Raw genomic sequence first — 17821 nt, forward strand, 5'->3', positions numbered from 1 at the left:
AAACATGGCTATCAAGGCATGGTCCGATGTCTTCCTGCAGCTGTGCTTCAAGTTAAAATTTCAAAGGACACATCACTCCATCTAACTAGTGTCCACTTTCATCTAAAACTTTGGCAGGGAGCTTATTCTTTACCCTTTCGCATTTTTACACACAGAAGTGGCCCACAAATGTGAATTTGCAGAATCTGACTAAGCTTTTAAACTTACAGAATACACTCGTGAAAGTGGTCTCCTTGAAGCAATGTGTGCTTCTAAAGTTAACACCTGGACACTGTATTCTCTAGCATCTGCCAACTATCTAGATTCCCCGAAACAATTTCTAACTCAAAAGTTTGACTTCCATGAAGTCCTACCAAAACTATTACAAACTGTTTCAAATGCCATTAGATTTGATAAAAATCACCTGCATTAATAAGATATTAAAATCAAACTGGCTTTCAGAATTACACACTCAAAAAAAAACAGTACACACTGAAAGCTGTTTCATAAGCTTCATTCTCTCTCAAGTTGCCGCTTGCAGTCATTAACCCACACTGGTTCCTTGTTCCTTTTTCATTTTGATCTTCTTTTGTAATGGATTACTGGATTTTCAGGAGTGTGAATCATTGTTGTATAATTCACACTAGGAAAGTATCCATTGATGAGGTCAAATTCATACAAACGAAGCATAGTAGACCAAATTGTCTTAATTTGAACATATGCAAAATTTTCTCCAATACAACGATGACGTCCTGTTTTTAAAAAAAGAAAAAAGTTTTTATCAGAATAAGTTTTGAATTCTTACCTCTCTCAGCCTGAAGTGACATTTGTTTTAAATAAGCAGGGGATGTGCAACAGTACAATGATAGGATACACCTTGTACATAAAGTAATACTATAAAAAGCCCAGGAATTTCCAGTGTTGGAGGAAAATGAGGGTGATTATGATAACATTTTGTGAAATTTAGTATTATGGAGGACAAACAAAGAAGGTTCAAATCATAAGATGGTAATCTATCTTGGGTATGTGTAGAATATGGGTCCCAAGAGAGCTCTGGTGTTACATCCAGTGTGAACCTGTGAATCAAAATTCATTTTGTCCAGTACAATGATAACAGAAGGGGATTTAATAAAGCCAAAATAACATCTATACTAAAATCAAAATCTACAAAAGCTGAGAAATTATGAAATGTACAGGGAAACAAGGCCAGAGCAACCTTAAGCATGGACTACACTAAAGAATTTAGGCTGATTTCAAATTTGATCACATGACTCAAGGTCCCGAAACCAGTGCAGTGTGGTACTAGACGAGGGTTAACAAGTAGATCAGGGGACAGAACAGAGTTCAGAAAGAATCTGATGTCTGTCTGGTTCCCAGCCTTACATCAAGCTGAGAAAATGTTGGAATAACAAGACTAAACCATGGGTGTGAGGAGAATCTAAGAATCACGAGTTCATCCCTTTCTCACATCAAAATAGTTCAAGACAATCCTAGATTATCAATACTAAAGTCATTAAGGTTTAGTGAAGAGCAGGAAATCACATTTATGACATGAGGCTGGAAAAAGACAATGTCATAATGTTTTAAGTCTGGAGCATTTTGACTGGGCCCAGCTTTTTGGTGCGCGCCTTTAATCCCAGCACTCAGGAAGTAGAGGCAAGCCGATCTCCATCAATTAGACACCAACCTGTAGAAGAACTCTACAGACAGAGCTCCAGGCCATTGAAAGGTACATAGTAAGATCTTGTCTCAAAAAAAGAGAGAGAGGAGAGAAGAGGAGGGGAGGGGAGGAGAGAGGAGTGGAGGAGAGGAGAGAAGGGGAGGGGAGGGGAGAGGAAGTGAGGGGAAGGGAGGGGAGGGGAGGAGAGGAGAGGAAAGGAGAGGAAAGATTGGGGCATCTTTGTTGTAAATATTTTTTGCTAAAGAAAAAATAAAATTGAACACGGCTTACCACCATGTTTGCACAGCCCCTTAAGCATTTATTTGTAGGAGCCACATTTAAGGGAGCCACTTACACTGGTCCATATTCAAGAGAAGTCTGGCTTAAAGTAAGAAGTTAATAGCCAGAAGTATCCTAACTGAATCAACAAAAGAACTGATAAATTCTGATTATTTACAATGTTACATAAAAAAGTATAAACAGATAAATAAATAGGAAAGACAAAGCAGTGGCTGGAGTGAGATGCAGCCACAAGCCAAGAATTGCCAGCAACTTTTAGAACTAGGAAGAAGCAAAAAGCCTTCTTCAAAACCTTCAGAGAGAGCATGGCCCTGCCAACACCTTGATTTCAGACAATTGGCCTCCAGAATGGGAAGGTGACAGACAATCTTGGTTTTAGATACCCAGATTATGTTAGCTATAGAAACTCTACAATATTAACACAGGGATGAAGAAAAGCCAAGACCGTGATTAGGACCATCTGAAGTGGAATGTACTGCTGCATAAGGCGCAGGAGCCACATAAAGTGCAGGACCAGTCCAGTGCATTACAGCAGTGGAAACTGGCACCAGTTTAGTGATGCAGCCTCTCTCATTACAGAATCTAAACTGCAGAATTAAGGGCCCTTGCAATTATTAATCTACAATCCTGTGTATCTTATGTTAAGTGTACTTATTAAATAATGATCTGAAGTTCAAGGTCTTCACATATTTGGAACAAATAAAAGGATGTGGGTCAGAGAGCAATGGAGCATTATACAAAGATTTATACTTAGACTTACGAAATATTTTACAGATTTTACAAAGAGTCCATTCCCCAAAACTTTCTTTCTCCTTCTCTCTCCTCTCCTCTCCTCTCTCTCTCTCTCTCTCTCTCTCTCTCTCTCTCTCTCTCTCTCTCTCTCTCTCTCTCTCTCTCTCACGTTGTTTTACTGAAGAAAAACAAATAACAAAGACAAACAATTTAACCTAAAATGTAAGCAGCCCTCTTACCAGCTCCAAACGGCACATAAGCAAACTTCTCTCCTGATGCTGGGTTATCCTGTAAGTAGCGGTCAGGATTAAAGTCCAAGCGTTCTACCCAGGAGTCCTTCAGCCTTTGGTTGACAGTAGGAGAAACACACACCTGATGCCCTGGAGGAATGGTGTACCCTGCCACAGTCTACAGAGTGAGAAAGAAAACATCTCATTAGAGAATGTTTCAACATGGTACCAAACAAGGCAAACTGTACATACGTTTAGAAACTGTCTAGATGATAAACCAACAGAATTATCTTAAACTGATTTACAAGTGGGCCAATACTGAACTAGAAGCACATATACAAACCCAGCTCAAAGCAGAGTAGAATTTCCAAACCTTTCATAATCTGACCTATAGAATTCACACTTATAATTTTTATAAAATACCATATTATATCTAAGGCCAACAAAGAAATGTACCTCTAATCTTTAAAACTGCAATTGTTAAATAAAAAGTAGTAACATAATTAGAATTAGAGTTGCATGTTTACTATTTGTAATTATGTAACAATTTTCATACATTTATAATTTAAAATATTCTCTCTGAAACTGGGCCCTAGGCAGGGAAATCTATCTGAGATTTACCTGAGGGGTCCTGGCCATCCTCATCATGGTCATTATAGGAGGTCTCAGTCTTAATGTTTCTTTTATGCATCGGTCAAGCAAATTCAGATCCTTCAGCTTAAAAAAAAAAAAAAAAAAAATCAAGGATCATCTCTGGTATTCCCCCCACCACACACACACACAAATATTCACCATACCTCCACAGTAGGAGAAAATTATTTTAATTTCCTAGCCAGTGTGAGAGTAAAAGGGCAGTGGTAACTAGTTCATAATGGCTGGGAAGGTTACTCAGTCAATGCGAAAAGTGGGGGCCAAAATAACATGGAGAGGGACAACTATATGGTTAAGGATCAAAAAAAAATATCACTCTTTGAGAAACTGAGATTTTCAATAATCAGTGTCAACTTTTTGAAAACTCTTGACAAATTAGACAAAGACATATAACAATCTACTATAAGTTCATTCAAGAAAAACAAATGCTGTATGTTGGTGAGCAAAGCAAGCTTTGTGTTACCTTACACTGCAGATCAGTAGGAGCCTTGGAAAGCAAAGCACGGCAGCTACAGACTCGCTACTCAGAGAGGGCAGAGCAAATATGCCAAGAGCCTGACAGAGCAGCACCTCCCTCCCACATCCAGAAGCTGAGGCAGCCTTGGCTACATTGAGAACTTATATTGAAAAAACGAAAAAGAAATATCCAGCAGACACTGTTTAATACTGTAAATACCTGAAGTAGTGGTACAATTAATAAAACCAGATACTTAACAAGACAACACCTGGAAAATGAAAATGAAATGTTGACAAGAGACCCTGAAAATCCTTAACATAAAGCCACATGCACTGCACAGGAGAGCAGCACAGATATGACAGAGATCCAATCTCCCACCTGAGGCTGACCAGCACACACCACAAGTGGAGGCTAAGGCAGGGCTGTAACCTCCTGAAGGACTCTTGATAACATGCCATGAACATGCATAGCTTCTCAGCAAAAGCTGAGTTCTTGATAGTTTAAAAAATCTCTAATTGATACACTCAGGAATGGCAGCATCTTTAATCCCAGAGGCAGGCAGATATCTGGGAGTTCAAAGCCAGGCTGGTCTACACAATGAGTTTCAGGCCAGTCAGAAAGTCATAGTGAGATGATACCTCAAACAAAACAACAACAAAAAGATTTACAAAGTCTCTAATCATTATGTGGCCACAGAAATAAATAATAGAGTTCACTGAATACAGATGAATGCAGACATCATAGAACCCTGCTCATCTGTTTATGAGAGTCACTGAACATAGAGGATCACACACGTTTACAAGCCCTGCAGAAGGAACAAATCTCGGGGTTAGGAATCATATTTCTACAGCTGCTACTGCTTTTCAATGTAGCAAATTCAACAATAGTATAAGAAACTTGAAAAAAAAGGAAACTAAGAACTACAACTACAGCTCATATAGACCACAAAAGGAAGATTAATGGGAACTATCATTAAATTGGATTTTTTTAAACTAAAGCAACTAGCCTCGTACAGAGTATTAAAATTTAGTAATATAGGAAGAGAACAGAAATCACCAATGGGATAGCACTCAGAAGCCACTTGGAGGCACATAGGGCATGTCCATTTTCCTTGTTGGCCACTGCTCTGTTGACCCTTCCTCTCCCTCTCCAACATTCTCAGCAGCTACCAGTTGACCTCAGAGACCAGACCTGCAGTTCTTTTTTTTTTTTATTAAAAATTTCCATCTCCCTCCCCCCACTTCCCTCCCCTCCCCTCCACCCCAGACCTGCAGTTCTAACTGCCCATTCTGCAACCCTCAAAAGGAAATGGGCAGCCATGACCACATCCTCCAAAAAGGAAACACACTGAATTTACTAAATGAATTTAAACAGACTATTATAAAGACCTTCAAAGAACAAAAAGAAAATTAGGCCTAAAGAATTAAAGTATGAAACAATATAACAATACCTCATGAAATAGAGAGTAGTTTTTTAAAAAATTATAAAAATTCTGTAACTGAAAGATATAAATAAGATTTTCACTAGAGTAGATCAATAGCAGATTTGAACTGGCATGAGAATGAACATAAAAAGAATACTTAAGAGCCAGCAAGACGGCTCAGAAGTAAAAAGCATTTGCTGCCAAGCTTGATGACCCACACAGTGGAGAGACGCAGCTCTTCCCTGCTCTCTGGCCACCATCTGTGCACCATGGCACACACAGGCACATACCATACACAATAAATAAGAAACAAAGCATTGAAAGAATAAAAAGAATAGGCTTAACAAAGGGTTATAAACCTTTACAATGAAAAGTAAAAAAATAAAAATTAAAAATGTTGGAAGAAATTAAAAGACCAAAAATAAGGAAAAGCTACACCACGGCGCCATACCCATGGAGGTATGTCTAAAATCTAACAGCATGGCAGTGCTCCCAACTGTGCTGCAGTCAGTCACAAGCTCACAGAAACTGATAAGCTGATTCTACAATTCTTTTTGTATTTTATTTTACATACCCACCACAATTCCCCTTCCTCCCCCCTCCAGCTCCCCCCATCTCCTCTAAAATTCTAATAAAAATTGAATAAACTAGGAATAACTGTAATAGTTGGAAAAGATTAGAGCCACACTCTGAAATTCAAAACTGACAGAAGTAAACATATAGTTAACCCATAAGCTATACACTCATCTTGATAGAATGGAATTCAGAGTTCAGAAATAAAGCCTTAAATTTGTGGCCAATAAATTTTTGACAAGCCCATTCTGGGGGAAAGTAGTCTTTTCAACACACAGTGCTAGGATAAATGGATCTCTACACACAGAACAGGTACAAGGGTCCTCATCTCACATTATATTCAAATTTAATTCAAAACAGGACAAAGACCAAAAAGAAAACTAAGGAGAAAACAGAGGGGTAAGTCTTCACACTTTTTGAAAACATAAACCTGCTCAGGAGAGTGAAAGGCAGTCTTATTATAAAGAGACAGGATCTGAACAGACAGTCTCCTAAGAAAACATCACAAAATACTCAGTCATCAGGGGAAAGTCACTTAGAACAAAAGACCACGTCACATACATTACAGCCATGACAATTGTAAACATCAGAACACACGTTAATACTGTTGACAAGTTTAAAAACTGAGCCAATGTTTGGAAAACATTTTAGAAGTTCAATACATCAACATGTATTGCTGTATGACCCAGCAATCTCACGGACCTCATAAAGTGGAGATAACCCAAATATATAAAAAATGGACAAATGAATAAGTAATATGCAGTATGTGCATATTATAGATTATTGAAAACAAAGATTGAAATACTGACACATGCTCCAACATGGATGAACCTTAACCCTCTGTTACAGCCTGGATGTCATTAAATATTCACCAGCCACTAGCACTCAGAAGGTCAAGGCAGGTATCTCTTGAGTTGAGGTCAGCCTGGTCTACATAGCAAGTTCTAAACCAACCACAAGCTACACAGTGAAATTCTCTCTCAAAAAAAAAAAAAAAAAAATGTAATCCAAAGGTTCATATGGTGATGGCAAGAAGTAGTGGGGCATTTTTAAAAGATTAATAATGGGGGATCATTAGACCCTCTGAAGTAATTAAGGTTAACTAGTAGGAAAAGAAGTTAATTCTTAAGAGGTAATTGGCATATTACCAGTCAAAGATGATACAATAAAATTACAGCTGTATATCCTCTATTATATGTTTATGATATATATATGTATATATATATATATATATATATGTATACTATGCTCATATAAAAATTTGAGAAACATATATACATACATATATATGGATTTACCCCAGGAATGTAAGAATATGTGGATGTAACATACCACTTTAATAAAATGTCTAAACAAAATATAACAGAAAAAGGATAAGACCAGGGCGTGCTTCAAAAGTAGCTGCCTAGTTATTCAGTGAATGTGTCCTCCCCTGCTTTCCTGCCCAGCAAGCTTGGTGGAGTGCCCATTTCTGCCCAAACACAGGCCACAGAATTCCATGTACTCCAAAGCTCCTACACTTTATAAAAAAACCACAACATACATATGATATAGTCCATGTACAGAGGCCAGACATTAAAGCCAAGCAGCAAAGCAACAGGGCAGAGCACGCTAAAGCCTCAGTACGAACGCTTGGCTCTTCCTGTTCCCTAAGCTTGCAGAAAGGTCTCTGAAAGCCTACCAGCAGTTGGCGCTATAGTGAACAGAAGGCCTCAAACTGTGCACATACCTGCTCATAAGTTAAGGGAGGCAGGTCCTCGCCACACACGGCTTTCTGTTCTAAGTAGCACTTTTCTTGAAGCGGTTTATCTCTGGCCAAAAAGAAGCCCATCCAGGCACTGGTGGTGGAGGAGGTGTGCTGTCCTGCCAGCAGCAGTCCGATGAGCATCCCCGCTATCTCATCATCTGTCAGAGGGTGCCCGTCCCTGGGGATGAACCACACACTTAACATTAATACAACATATAGACATAATCAACTCTCTTCTTACCTACTACCAACCAGGGTCCCCAGTGCCTCCCCAACCAAAAAAAAAAAAAAAAAAAAGACCAACCAGGAGAAAGCAGGATGTGGAAGACTTCCAGTTTATTTGCTGATGTTACCTATGCCTGCTTCTGGGGTTGCAATAAGGCACAAGGGCCCAGTGCTTCATGTCTCTATAATTTACAAGTACCAATTTATTGCCCCACTGCCTTTACTTTTTAACTGGAAATACCAGTAATCTACATTTTCATGTACAAGTTGTAGTTTCAGCTTAACGTGTGATCTGACGGTTCTTACTTGTATGTAGAGTCTAGTAAAGTTTGGAGAATGTCATCAACTTTTTCTTCAGACTGCCTGCGTTTCTTGATGGCCTTATAGAAAATATTCTTGATCTCTCGATGGGCTCTGTCCCTTCGTCTACAATTTAAAACCAGAGTATTTTCAATAGAGTAATTATTCTATAGGCTCACATTCTAAACCAATACCAAACATAAATCATTAGTTTACTAACCTAAGTAAGTGACAAAAACTCAGAATCAGAAAAAAAGTGCTGTAGGACAATGGTTTATACCCTGTCAATTGTATTTTAATAAAACACTGCTGGCCAGTAGCCAGACAGGAAGTATAGGTGGACAACCAGGCAGGAAGTAGAGGCAGGGCGACGAGAACAGGAGAATTCTGGGAATAGGAAAGCTCAGTCTGCAGTTGTCACCCAGACACAGAGGACACAAGATGTGGACTGCCTTGCCAAAAAAGGGACCAAACCACGTGGCCAACACAGACAAGAATTATGGGCTAATATAAGTTATAAGAACTAATTAATAAGAAGAGCCTCAGATACTGGGCCAATCAGTTTATAATTGATGTAGACCTCTGTGTGATTCTTTGGGACTTAATGACTGCGGGAACCAGGCAGGACAGAAAACTAAGTCAACAAAAAAGGAGTTGTGAAAAAAAAAAAAAAAAAAAAAAAAAAAAAAAAAAAAAAGGAGTTGTGAACATTGTAGTCATGCCGACAGTTCTTAGTGCAAAGCTCACATTGCTAACACACTACCTAGATAAATAAGCATGACATTGCCTTACAAGCGTTTTCCAGGTCAACATAACACATGTCTAAATTAACATAAGGGTCCAATTTTTCCAAATCAATCCTCAAAGCTACCACGTCGCACTGGCTCTTTCATAGGCTTTTATTCCACTTCTCACTTTCTATAACTACATAATTTTTTTGCATGGAGAAAAGTCCTGTGTCAAAACACATGCTCCAGCTCCAAAACCTTTCCTTTGATCAGTGTGCTCATTGCATCCAATCCATAAGAGACTCCACTCGATCCACATAGCTGGTGAGTCTAAAACCAAGCAATCCTGAGGCAATCCTGATGGCTCCGTAGTTTAGTAGAGCTCTTACAGAGATTGGGAGCTGAATTCCAAAAAGCACATCTGACAGCTCCAACAGCGGAAATCCTGGAGCTGGTGTTACAGGCTGTTTGAGCTGACAGATGATGCCTCTAGCCTCTGCAAATACCAGCACTCATGTGTGCACACACAAAACACACCACACACAGAGAGACAAAAGAGAGGGACAAGAGGCAAAGATAAAATCTTTATTTTAAAAAAGTAATACTGACTCCTAAAAGCCCATCAAACTCTCTAATGAAAACTGCCTTATTTCACTTAAAGCGATACTGTTGAAGACAACTGAGATAATACACACAGAAAGGAAGATTCCATTTCAACATCATAACGTGAGTAAAAAAGAGAGATGAGGGTATAAGGTTTGAATAAGTAAGTAAATAGCAGGGCTCTGACTTAGAGGTAGAACATGTGTTTAGTATGCCCAAGGCTTAGTAACAAAAAATTAAAAGTACATGGAATAATTTCTCTAAATCAGTTGGTTTGAGTAAAACAGGGAAAGATCAGGCTATAACATGAAGTGCTAGAAATCTGACAAGAACCAAGAAATGGAGGAGGTAGAAACAAGACAATGTTCTGTATGAGAAACTATGGGTGAGGAGCAGAGCAGTGCATGCCAGCACAATATAGATAGAAGCATTTTTTTTCCAGTTGGTTTTTGTTGTTGTTGTTGTTTTGTTTTTTACTGCAGAGCTCCTTATAAATGCTGAAGTTCAGGGACCCTCCCTGGGCTTGCTCTCTCACTGTAATAGCCTTTATTAGGCAGCAAAATAGAAGGTGTGGCACACGCCTTTAATCCTAGCACTAAGGAGAAAGAGGTAGGTGAATCTCTGTAAGCTTGAGGCCAGCCTGATCTACAGAGTTCCAGTGCAACCAGGAATGTTACACAGAGAATCCCTGTCTCGAAACAAAAACAAAAACAAACAAACAAACATACATACATACATACATACATACATAAATAAAGGGGTGGATATCAATGGAACAAAGCTAATAGTTTAATTCCATCCCACATAAACAGAAACAACCTAGAAAGGGAGGAAAGCAAGCAGTTATCAAGACCTGAGCTCCACACCAAGTCCTAAAGACCACATTGCTCTGAATCAGAGGCAGTTCCTGTCCTTAAGGAAACTACAATACAGTTAGCAAGGAGACAAACAAAATCAAGTAAATGCACAAACAGCCAAAAGAAAGGGCCCAGGAAAAGTACTGAAAAGGCAGCAAGGCTTTCAAACAAGTGCTTTAGAAAGGTCACAGCTCTAAGTACAGCTTAGAGACTTCTTGGAGTAAGAAGACATATTAGGTAAGCAAAATATTACAAAAGACAACAAATTACCTTCTCAATAAAATAAAGCTTACTTTAAATGAACTCACTATATAAATTGTCTTGAATTCTTACAAAATGGAGGCTCCTAATCAGCCCAAATCAGAAAGTACACAAACAGCACAGTAACAAGTGCAAAGTGGTCCTTATCCATACCTGAAACTAGGCAGAGGCAGCCAACCTGGCAGCAGCCAGGCAGCATGGCTAAAACCTCCATCCAAATCTGCATACAGCTGGGCCACCTTCTCATTGAGTTGACTTCTAATTTCCTTTCCATGTAAACAATGGCTAGCTGTTAAAATTATGAGCTCAGAAAGTGCTTCAAACACATCTAAGAGGAAGAAAAGATCATTCTCATTACAATTTTCAAAAATCTTTTAAAATAATTTCTTTAACATATAAAGAAATTGTGAAGAAAAATGGATATATAAAAATTGGAATATCTATATGAATCCTATTCACCCTCCAAAGTCTTCAGACAGCTACATAGCTGTGCAAAACTCTGGAGGCAATAAACCTAAACCACATTGCCCCTCTGGCCAGCTAAAATCAATGCCTCTATACCTTATATATAAATGCTTCATCTTGAAGAGATAAGACTCTTAAAAAGAAATGCAGTAATCTGATTTCCAGGTCACAGCACAAAAGCCATGAATAACATAAAGGTTATACAATGCACATGAGGACATTCCCAAGAAACGGCAGTCCCAAAACCAGAGGCTGCATTTTCCTGGGTCAGCTAAATACAGAAGTCTTGATTCTATGTACTAGAAAACTTTTACACAACCCTCAGTACTGGAGACAAACACTGTTAAGACCATTCAATAGCACTTGCAAGTCTCATGAATCATCTAACTCAGTTCTTTGACTCTCCTATCAAATTAACTTCTAGTAAACATCTGGCTTTCCAATTAGACTTGCCAAACAAGACATCAGAAGACAGTCTGGTCCCCTTGGTGCTCTAATGACACGCCTCTCGTGCTTTTATTTTCAGAGTTTGTTTTAGACTTTTGCATTTTGACATGGGATGTACTATGTAGTGCAGGCTATCCTCGAACTTATAATTCTTCTGACTCCCAAGTGCTAGGATTCCAGGCACGTGCCACAATTATTTCTTGTAAGTGGAATTATGCCTGCAACCTCAACATTCAGGAGGCAGAAGCAGGAAGATCCCCAGTTTGAAGCCAGCCTGGACTACACAGCAAGGCCCTTCACAAATAAACAAACAATAGGCATTCTAATGTGCACATCAGTGCCTTCTGTGACTAGAAAACACATCATCACAGCAGCTTCAGGTATAGTGATATTAAAGTTTCTACACCTTTTATAGGAGCTTATGCCCATCATCAGGAGGTAGTGACCTGCTGCCTCGGCCCCACTGGCCTATAAGCAGATATTGCTCCTGGTATAGATACACCAACTGCTCTCAGAAGACAATAAAGTGCACACTAAAGGCTGTGTTTGGTGTTACAACTGCAGAGTCATCCACACTTCCCAAACCATGAGATACACAGCAGTTCTACACATACTGTACTTTGTTCTGCACACACAAACAGAAAAGAATAAGAGCCGGGTGGTGGTGGTGCACGCCTTTAATCCCAGCACTCGGGAGGCAGAGGCAGGTGGATCTCTGTGAGTTCAAGACCAGCCTGGTCTACAAGAGCTAGCTCCAGGACAGGCGCTAAAGCTGCAGAGAAACCCTGTCTCGAAAAACCAAAAAAAACAAAAACAAAAAAACAGAAAAGAATAGGACCAATGTAATGATTTTGCTTACTTTTTTCTCCACTTTCTCCCCAACTCTGAAAGTATTCCTCTGTTTCTTTTTCAATTATAGAAACATACTGCTTAAAGTGGGCTATGTTAAGGCCGCTTTTTAACATTTTCTTCTGCTCCAAAAAAACCTTTAAAAAAATTAAGGGTACACAACATTACAATACATTTTTTATTGTATTCTAAGGTACATCAGATTATTCTAACTACATAACAAAGAAAACATTCTTAAATATGAAAACATAAACAATAACAGGATTTCTAAAATCTAAACCACATATGGAAACTTAAAAAAAAATGGGAAGGGGTTCCTCTCCCTGGATCCTAGAAAATGATCCATCAGGAATCCTATCACTCACCTCCTAATGTCCCACAGTCTTTACAGAGACCCACTTCCCGATCTTGGTTGTATTCTAATCTCCAACCCAAGCCACTCAATACACTTTCCCAAAAGTTCATTACACTTCACTGTTATCCTCCTTCAACTATGTTCTCATTACATTTCTAGATATCATTCAGCATTGACACTATCTTCCAGAAATTTACAACAGCCTAAATAAAATAATTTTTGAACTAATAGCCCTTTGAGGCATTTAAACTTTAAAAATTCTAATAGAATATTTAAAATAATAAAGAGATAAATCTGAGCAAAAATTTTTTAAAACCATTGCTTTTACAAAAGAAGAGACTTTCTTCTACTACTCCTAACCCCAGAAATATTAATATTGACTCTTAACTGCCATCCCCATTACCTAATTATGTTCTACTCATAACACATCAATATGCTAATTTGGGAGCAGATAAACATAATAAGAAAATACTCCATCCCCAGAGTAGACAGATTAAAAGAATTTTTTTTTTTTTTTTTTTTTTTGGTAAAGATCAGGTCTCACACGACTTGGGCTTGAACTCAAGATTCTCCTGCATCAATTTCCCAAATGCTGGGATCACAGGTATGAGTCACCACAGTTGGCTCAAGAAGAGTTCTAATGTCAACAATTTCCAACTCTAAGCTCTTGGACTAGATTCCCAAGCAGTCGTAAGAAGTCCTTTTGATGAATAATGATATTTTCTTGTTCCTCTCTCAAGTCAAATCCCAATATGCTAAATTATTGTTGAGTCTATTTTTTTGTATAGGAAAACCATTTAAAAAATTGTTTAGTCTTGACAACAAATATAAAATAAACTACCCATCCCTTAAACAGCTCCCCATAGTTTCTTTTTAAATATCACAAAATTTCTAATTTCTTAAGTCAAAGAAGAAATTAGTCCTGCATTACAAATGTGTAATATTACACAACTAGATGTAACTACTCTACTATAGTTTAGGTTTGTGTTTTATCCAAGACAGACATGTCACCTACTGCATTTGGCACATCATATGCAACCCCCTTCCCAAATACGGGAGTCGTCAGTCGACTGTAGACATCCTCCGCATTCAGATCTTCATTTTTACTATTGAAAAGCAGTGCAGCTGCGTCACTCCCCAGAAGGTAAGTAAACGTCTTGCCCACCATGGTAAAGCTGAATACAGGACCATACTGAAAGAGAAAAGTGATGTGAAAAAACACTCCTTACATCACAGAATAAAAGCAAAAGTTCCAAATGCTCATGAACTTTTAAGCAGCTGTTTTCATCTGGCCATATTACACCTACTGTCTTCATCACAAAAGCAGCGTAAATATAATGGTTTGTTCTTCTCCACGGTTTATCCTGAAAATATTTTCTACTATGCAAAACATCAGAATTCTAATGTATTTTATCATTAGATGCTACTGTTAGCTCAGTCCGTTACTCTTCATTATTGAATATATAGGTAGTATAAAGTTATATATAAATATATAATATAAAGTTGTTTTTAATTATTGTTTTGCTTTATGTTGACTATATAGAATTCTTTAATAAGCATTTATAAAAATATAACTTTTCTCTTTTGTTAATAACTAATTTATTGGGGCTGATGAGATGGCTTATGGGTAGAATCATTTGCCATCAAATCTGACAATCTGAGTTTGATCTCCAGAATCCATGAACTGAATGATGTCAAAGAATCATTCATTACAACAAAAGGTCTTGCACACGTAAATCAGGAAAGTGCAGTATAAAAACAGAGACTGGGAGCTGGCTCTATGTTCTGCTCTTGCAGAGGGCCTGAGTTCAGTTCCCAGCTGTAGCTCTAGAGATCTAATGCCCTCTTCTGGCCTTGGCAAACAACTGCACTTAGATGCACATATTATCAGAGACACAAAGGCTTCCAAACAACTAAAACCAAATCTTAAAAGGAAAGTGTTGAGAATACACTTTGGATGCAGGAGTGACACGCAAGCCCCAACTACTGACAATTCATGGCTGCTAGGGGCTGAAGAGTCAATTTTTTCAGGGTGTGGCCCGAAGCAGGTTGACCATGCTCTAATGGATGGACCCACACCCATGAATATACAAACAGGACTGAGTGCTTTATTTTTTTTTAAAATAACAAAGTTCAGAGGGAGACATGGGGGAAAAATCAAGGAGGAATGGGAAAAGTGGAAGGGAAGTAAATATGATCGAAATACAATGTGTACATTTATGAAATTCTTAAAGACTATTTTAAATTACATTAAAACAAAGGAGAGAGTTCTCTTAAGTAATTAATTGAAATAACTAACAAGTGAAGTGATTAACAAGAAGTCTATGCAAAAGCAATGTTTGCAGAGGAAAGCATCAAGGACTTAAATTTTATCTACATTCTCCAAGTGGAGAGTAAAATCACACTGGATCGACAGAGCAATGGATAAGAGACAGAAAATCCCAAAGACACATGATTAAGAAAAGTGATAAAATCAGCTTTGACTATTAATAGTGAAAATAAAATTTAAGACTATTTTTTAAAACATAATTGTTAGAATGACAGGTTTCTTCACATCATAGAGACTAACCCAGGACAAACACTCTGGGAAGCTAAACAGGTCAACAAGGCCTTTTATCTCTTAAACCAGAGATGTTTTCAATAATGCCAATATGCAGAGAGGGTACAATATTTATTTAAAGCATTTCTATTTAAAGAAAAGCACTTCTCTAAACTAGTTTCTCCACCTCTGATTTTTTAAAAGACTTACCTTCTCATATGCATTTTCCAGGAACTCAATTGGACTTTTCCCAAATGCTATTGCATGGCCAAGGAATGGAATTGGAGAGAAAATGTACGGCGGACTTTTCTGCAAAAAAAAAAAAAAAAAAAAAAAAAAGAATGAAAATTTTAATTTTCATTTAATTAAGAGTTGATAGAGAGCCAGCTTGAGATTACTGTTTAAAAAAATAAGTATATTTAGAGAAAGTATAGTCAAAAGAATTCAAAATAGAAGTGACGAGGCAGGAAGGCACTGCAATTGTAAACATCGGTAGCTAACAAAAAACGTCCAATATTATTGAGGCTTCAGGCAAACAAGGGGAGAGTTGACTGCATTTCTAAAGTGTCTGCAGTCTACAAGCACTCCCTTCAATCCCAGAGTCTTGCCTGACTTTTTCTGGAACAGAAAAAGCCAAACAGTAATCTACAGAAAAGAAAATGCTTCTCATATTTACAGGGAAAAGGAAGTTTGTCATGCTTCTCTGACTGCAAATAACTAGACTCATCAGTATTTGAGAGAACAGACCTTCTCCAGCAGGAATTTTGTAGTGCTTGCCTTAAAAGGACTTTAGATGCCACCAAATAAGATCTTCAGATTGCCAAGACTCTGCGAGGAAAAACGTGCAACGATGAAAATAGATGATGTTCCTCTCATCTTTGGTGGTCTCAAAACACCAAAACCTCACAACACTTTAGAATAAAGTACCTTTGTCTTTCCAGTGGTAAATACAATCTCCTCAAAGTAATGAAGAAGCTGGATGTGTAACGCACACTTTCAAACTCACCACCCAAGGAGTGAAGGCTGGAAGATGTGCCAAGGTGAGCCTTGCCTACAGAGCAAGTTCCAAGGCCACCCTGGGTTACATTAAGGCCCCGCCCAAAAAATGCTTTTAACATAGCATATCTAATAAAAGAAATAGTAACTGTCTAGTGCTTGTTCGGGTTGAAACAAAAATAATTTTAAAAGCAACTTGTTTGGAATTTAATGCTGGATACAGTGCCGTTTTTACATTCCACTGTTAGTTTCAAAGGAGTGATTTCCATAGCTTCCAGATGTTGATTACAGCGGCATTCATCAAATAACATTTGGGAGGCTTGGAGCTCGTGGTTTGCTGTAGTGCTAGGCTACATTATTTTAACAGAATCACTCTCCTCAGGCACTTATGAACTGGCCCTAATTTCCCTGACACTGATATTAATAGCCAATACCTCCAATAGCCCACAGGATACTAAACACACAAGGCAATATAGAGAGGGACGGCCACCAGGGCCTCTGTTGTCCATATTACTCGCCACCAAGGCCCTCACAAAAATCCTGAACACCTCGAAAGGAAACAGCAAAGCCAGTACAGCGTTCCGCATTTACAGTCACGTCCAAGACCACTAGACTAGCCAACTCCATCCAGAAGGTCACACACACCAGTCTGCACATCCATCGCTGTAACTACAAACTCTGCAAAGCAAGAGCCTAGGCAGATGGTCAAAGCAAGTTACTGACACGGCAGAAACTGCGGCGGCCAGCACAGCCCCGAATTCGGATTTCAACGACCCCACTACCGAAAGCAAAAATCAGGATCGCCTGCAGCACCGGCGTCTGCAGCCACCACCCGGGCCCCCAGCGCGCCCTCCACCGCAAGATTGACCCGGGCACAAAACGAGGACCCCTGAGGTGCACGTACCGCCCCGGCGGGCAGCTGTACCATGTGGCCCACTGCGAGGCGGAACAGGTAGACCAGGCTGAGCGTGAAGGCGCAGGCGATAAGCAGCGTGGAGGGCAGGTTGCCTCCTGTCACCTGCTCCATCGCCTGGCCCAGCACCAAACCGCCAGACTGCAACAAGCCCAGGAACACCATCCCGGCCGCCGCGTCGCTCTCCCTTGACGAGCTGGAGGCCGAGGTCGCCGCTGCTTCTCCGAAAAGATGGAGCAGAAGAAGCCGACTGGCGGGCGTCGCAAGGCGGCCCGGGCCTCCGGGTCTCTACAGGCCCGGGCACCTCCCACACCCGCGGCCCGCCGCGCGCCACCGGCACGTCACAGACGGGGCGGGACCTTCCGGAGGTCACGCCCCCCGAGCACGGTGATCCTTGCGCCACCGAGGGAACCTGAGGGAGTGGGCTTTGCCTGTGGCACTGGGGCTCGGGCAAGAAAGTGGTCGCTGCAGACACGGCCACGCCCTGAGGACCGCGGGCCACGAGGGCCCTCGTTCCCAAGAACACAGCGC

The 17821-nt window shown here is 39.6% G+C and overlaps 1 protein-coding gene across 2 annotated transcripts; it reads right to left on the reverse strand.

The window, feature by feature from the left end:
• Positions 1-477: 477 nt before the first annotated feature.
• On the reverse strand, positions 478-17821 carry LOC119806414 (lanosterol 14-alpha demethylase). 2 transcript variants are annotated; one of them, XM_038318151.2, is made up of 10 exons: positions 17303-17821; positions 15592-15690; positions 13858-14034; positions 12498-12624; positions 10880-11054; positions 8284-8403; positions 7735-7930; positions 3523-3618; positions 2911-3079; positions 478-731 (listed from the first exon to the last, which is right to left on the reverse strand). In XM_038318151.2, the coding sequence occupies exons 1-10, from the start codon at positions 17453-17455 to the stop codon at positions 553-555; spliced, it is 1491 nt and encodes a 496-aa protein (XP_038174079.1). In that variant the 5' UTR covers positions 17456-17821; the 3' UTR covers positions 478-552. The 2 variants fall into 2 exon arrangements, with proteins under 2 accessions (XP_038174079.1, XP_038174078.1); XM_038318150.2 differs by having other exon boundaries at positions 17282-17818.

The sequence above is a fragment of the Arvicola amphibius genome, chromosome 2 (genome assembly GCF_903992535.2).
Source record: "Arvicola amphibius chromosome 2, mArvAmp1.2, whole genome shotgun sequence".
Lineage (NCBI taxonomy): Eukaryota > Metazoa > Chordata > Mammalia > Rodentia > Cricetidae > Arvicola > Arvicola amphibius.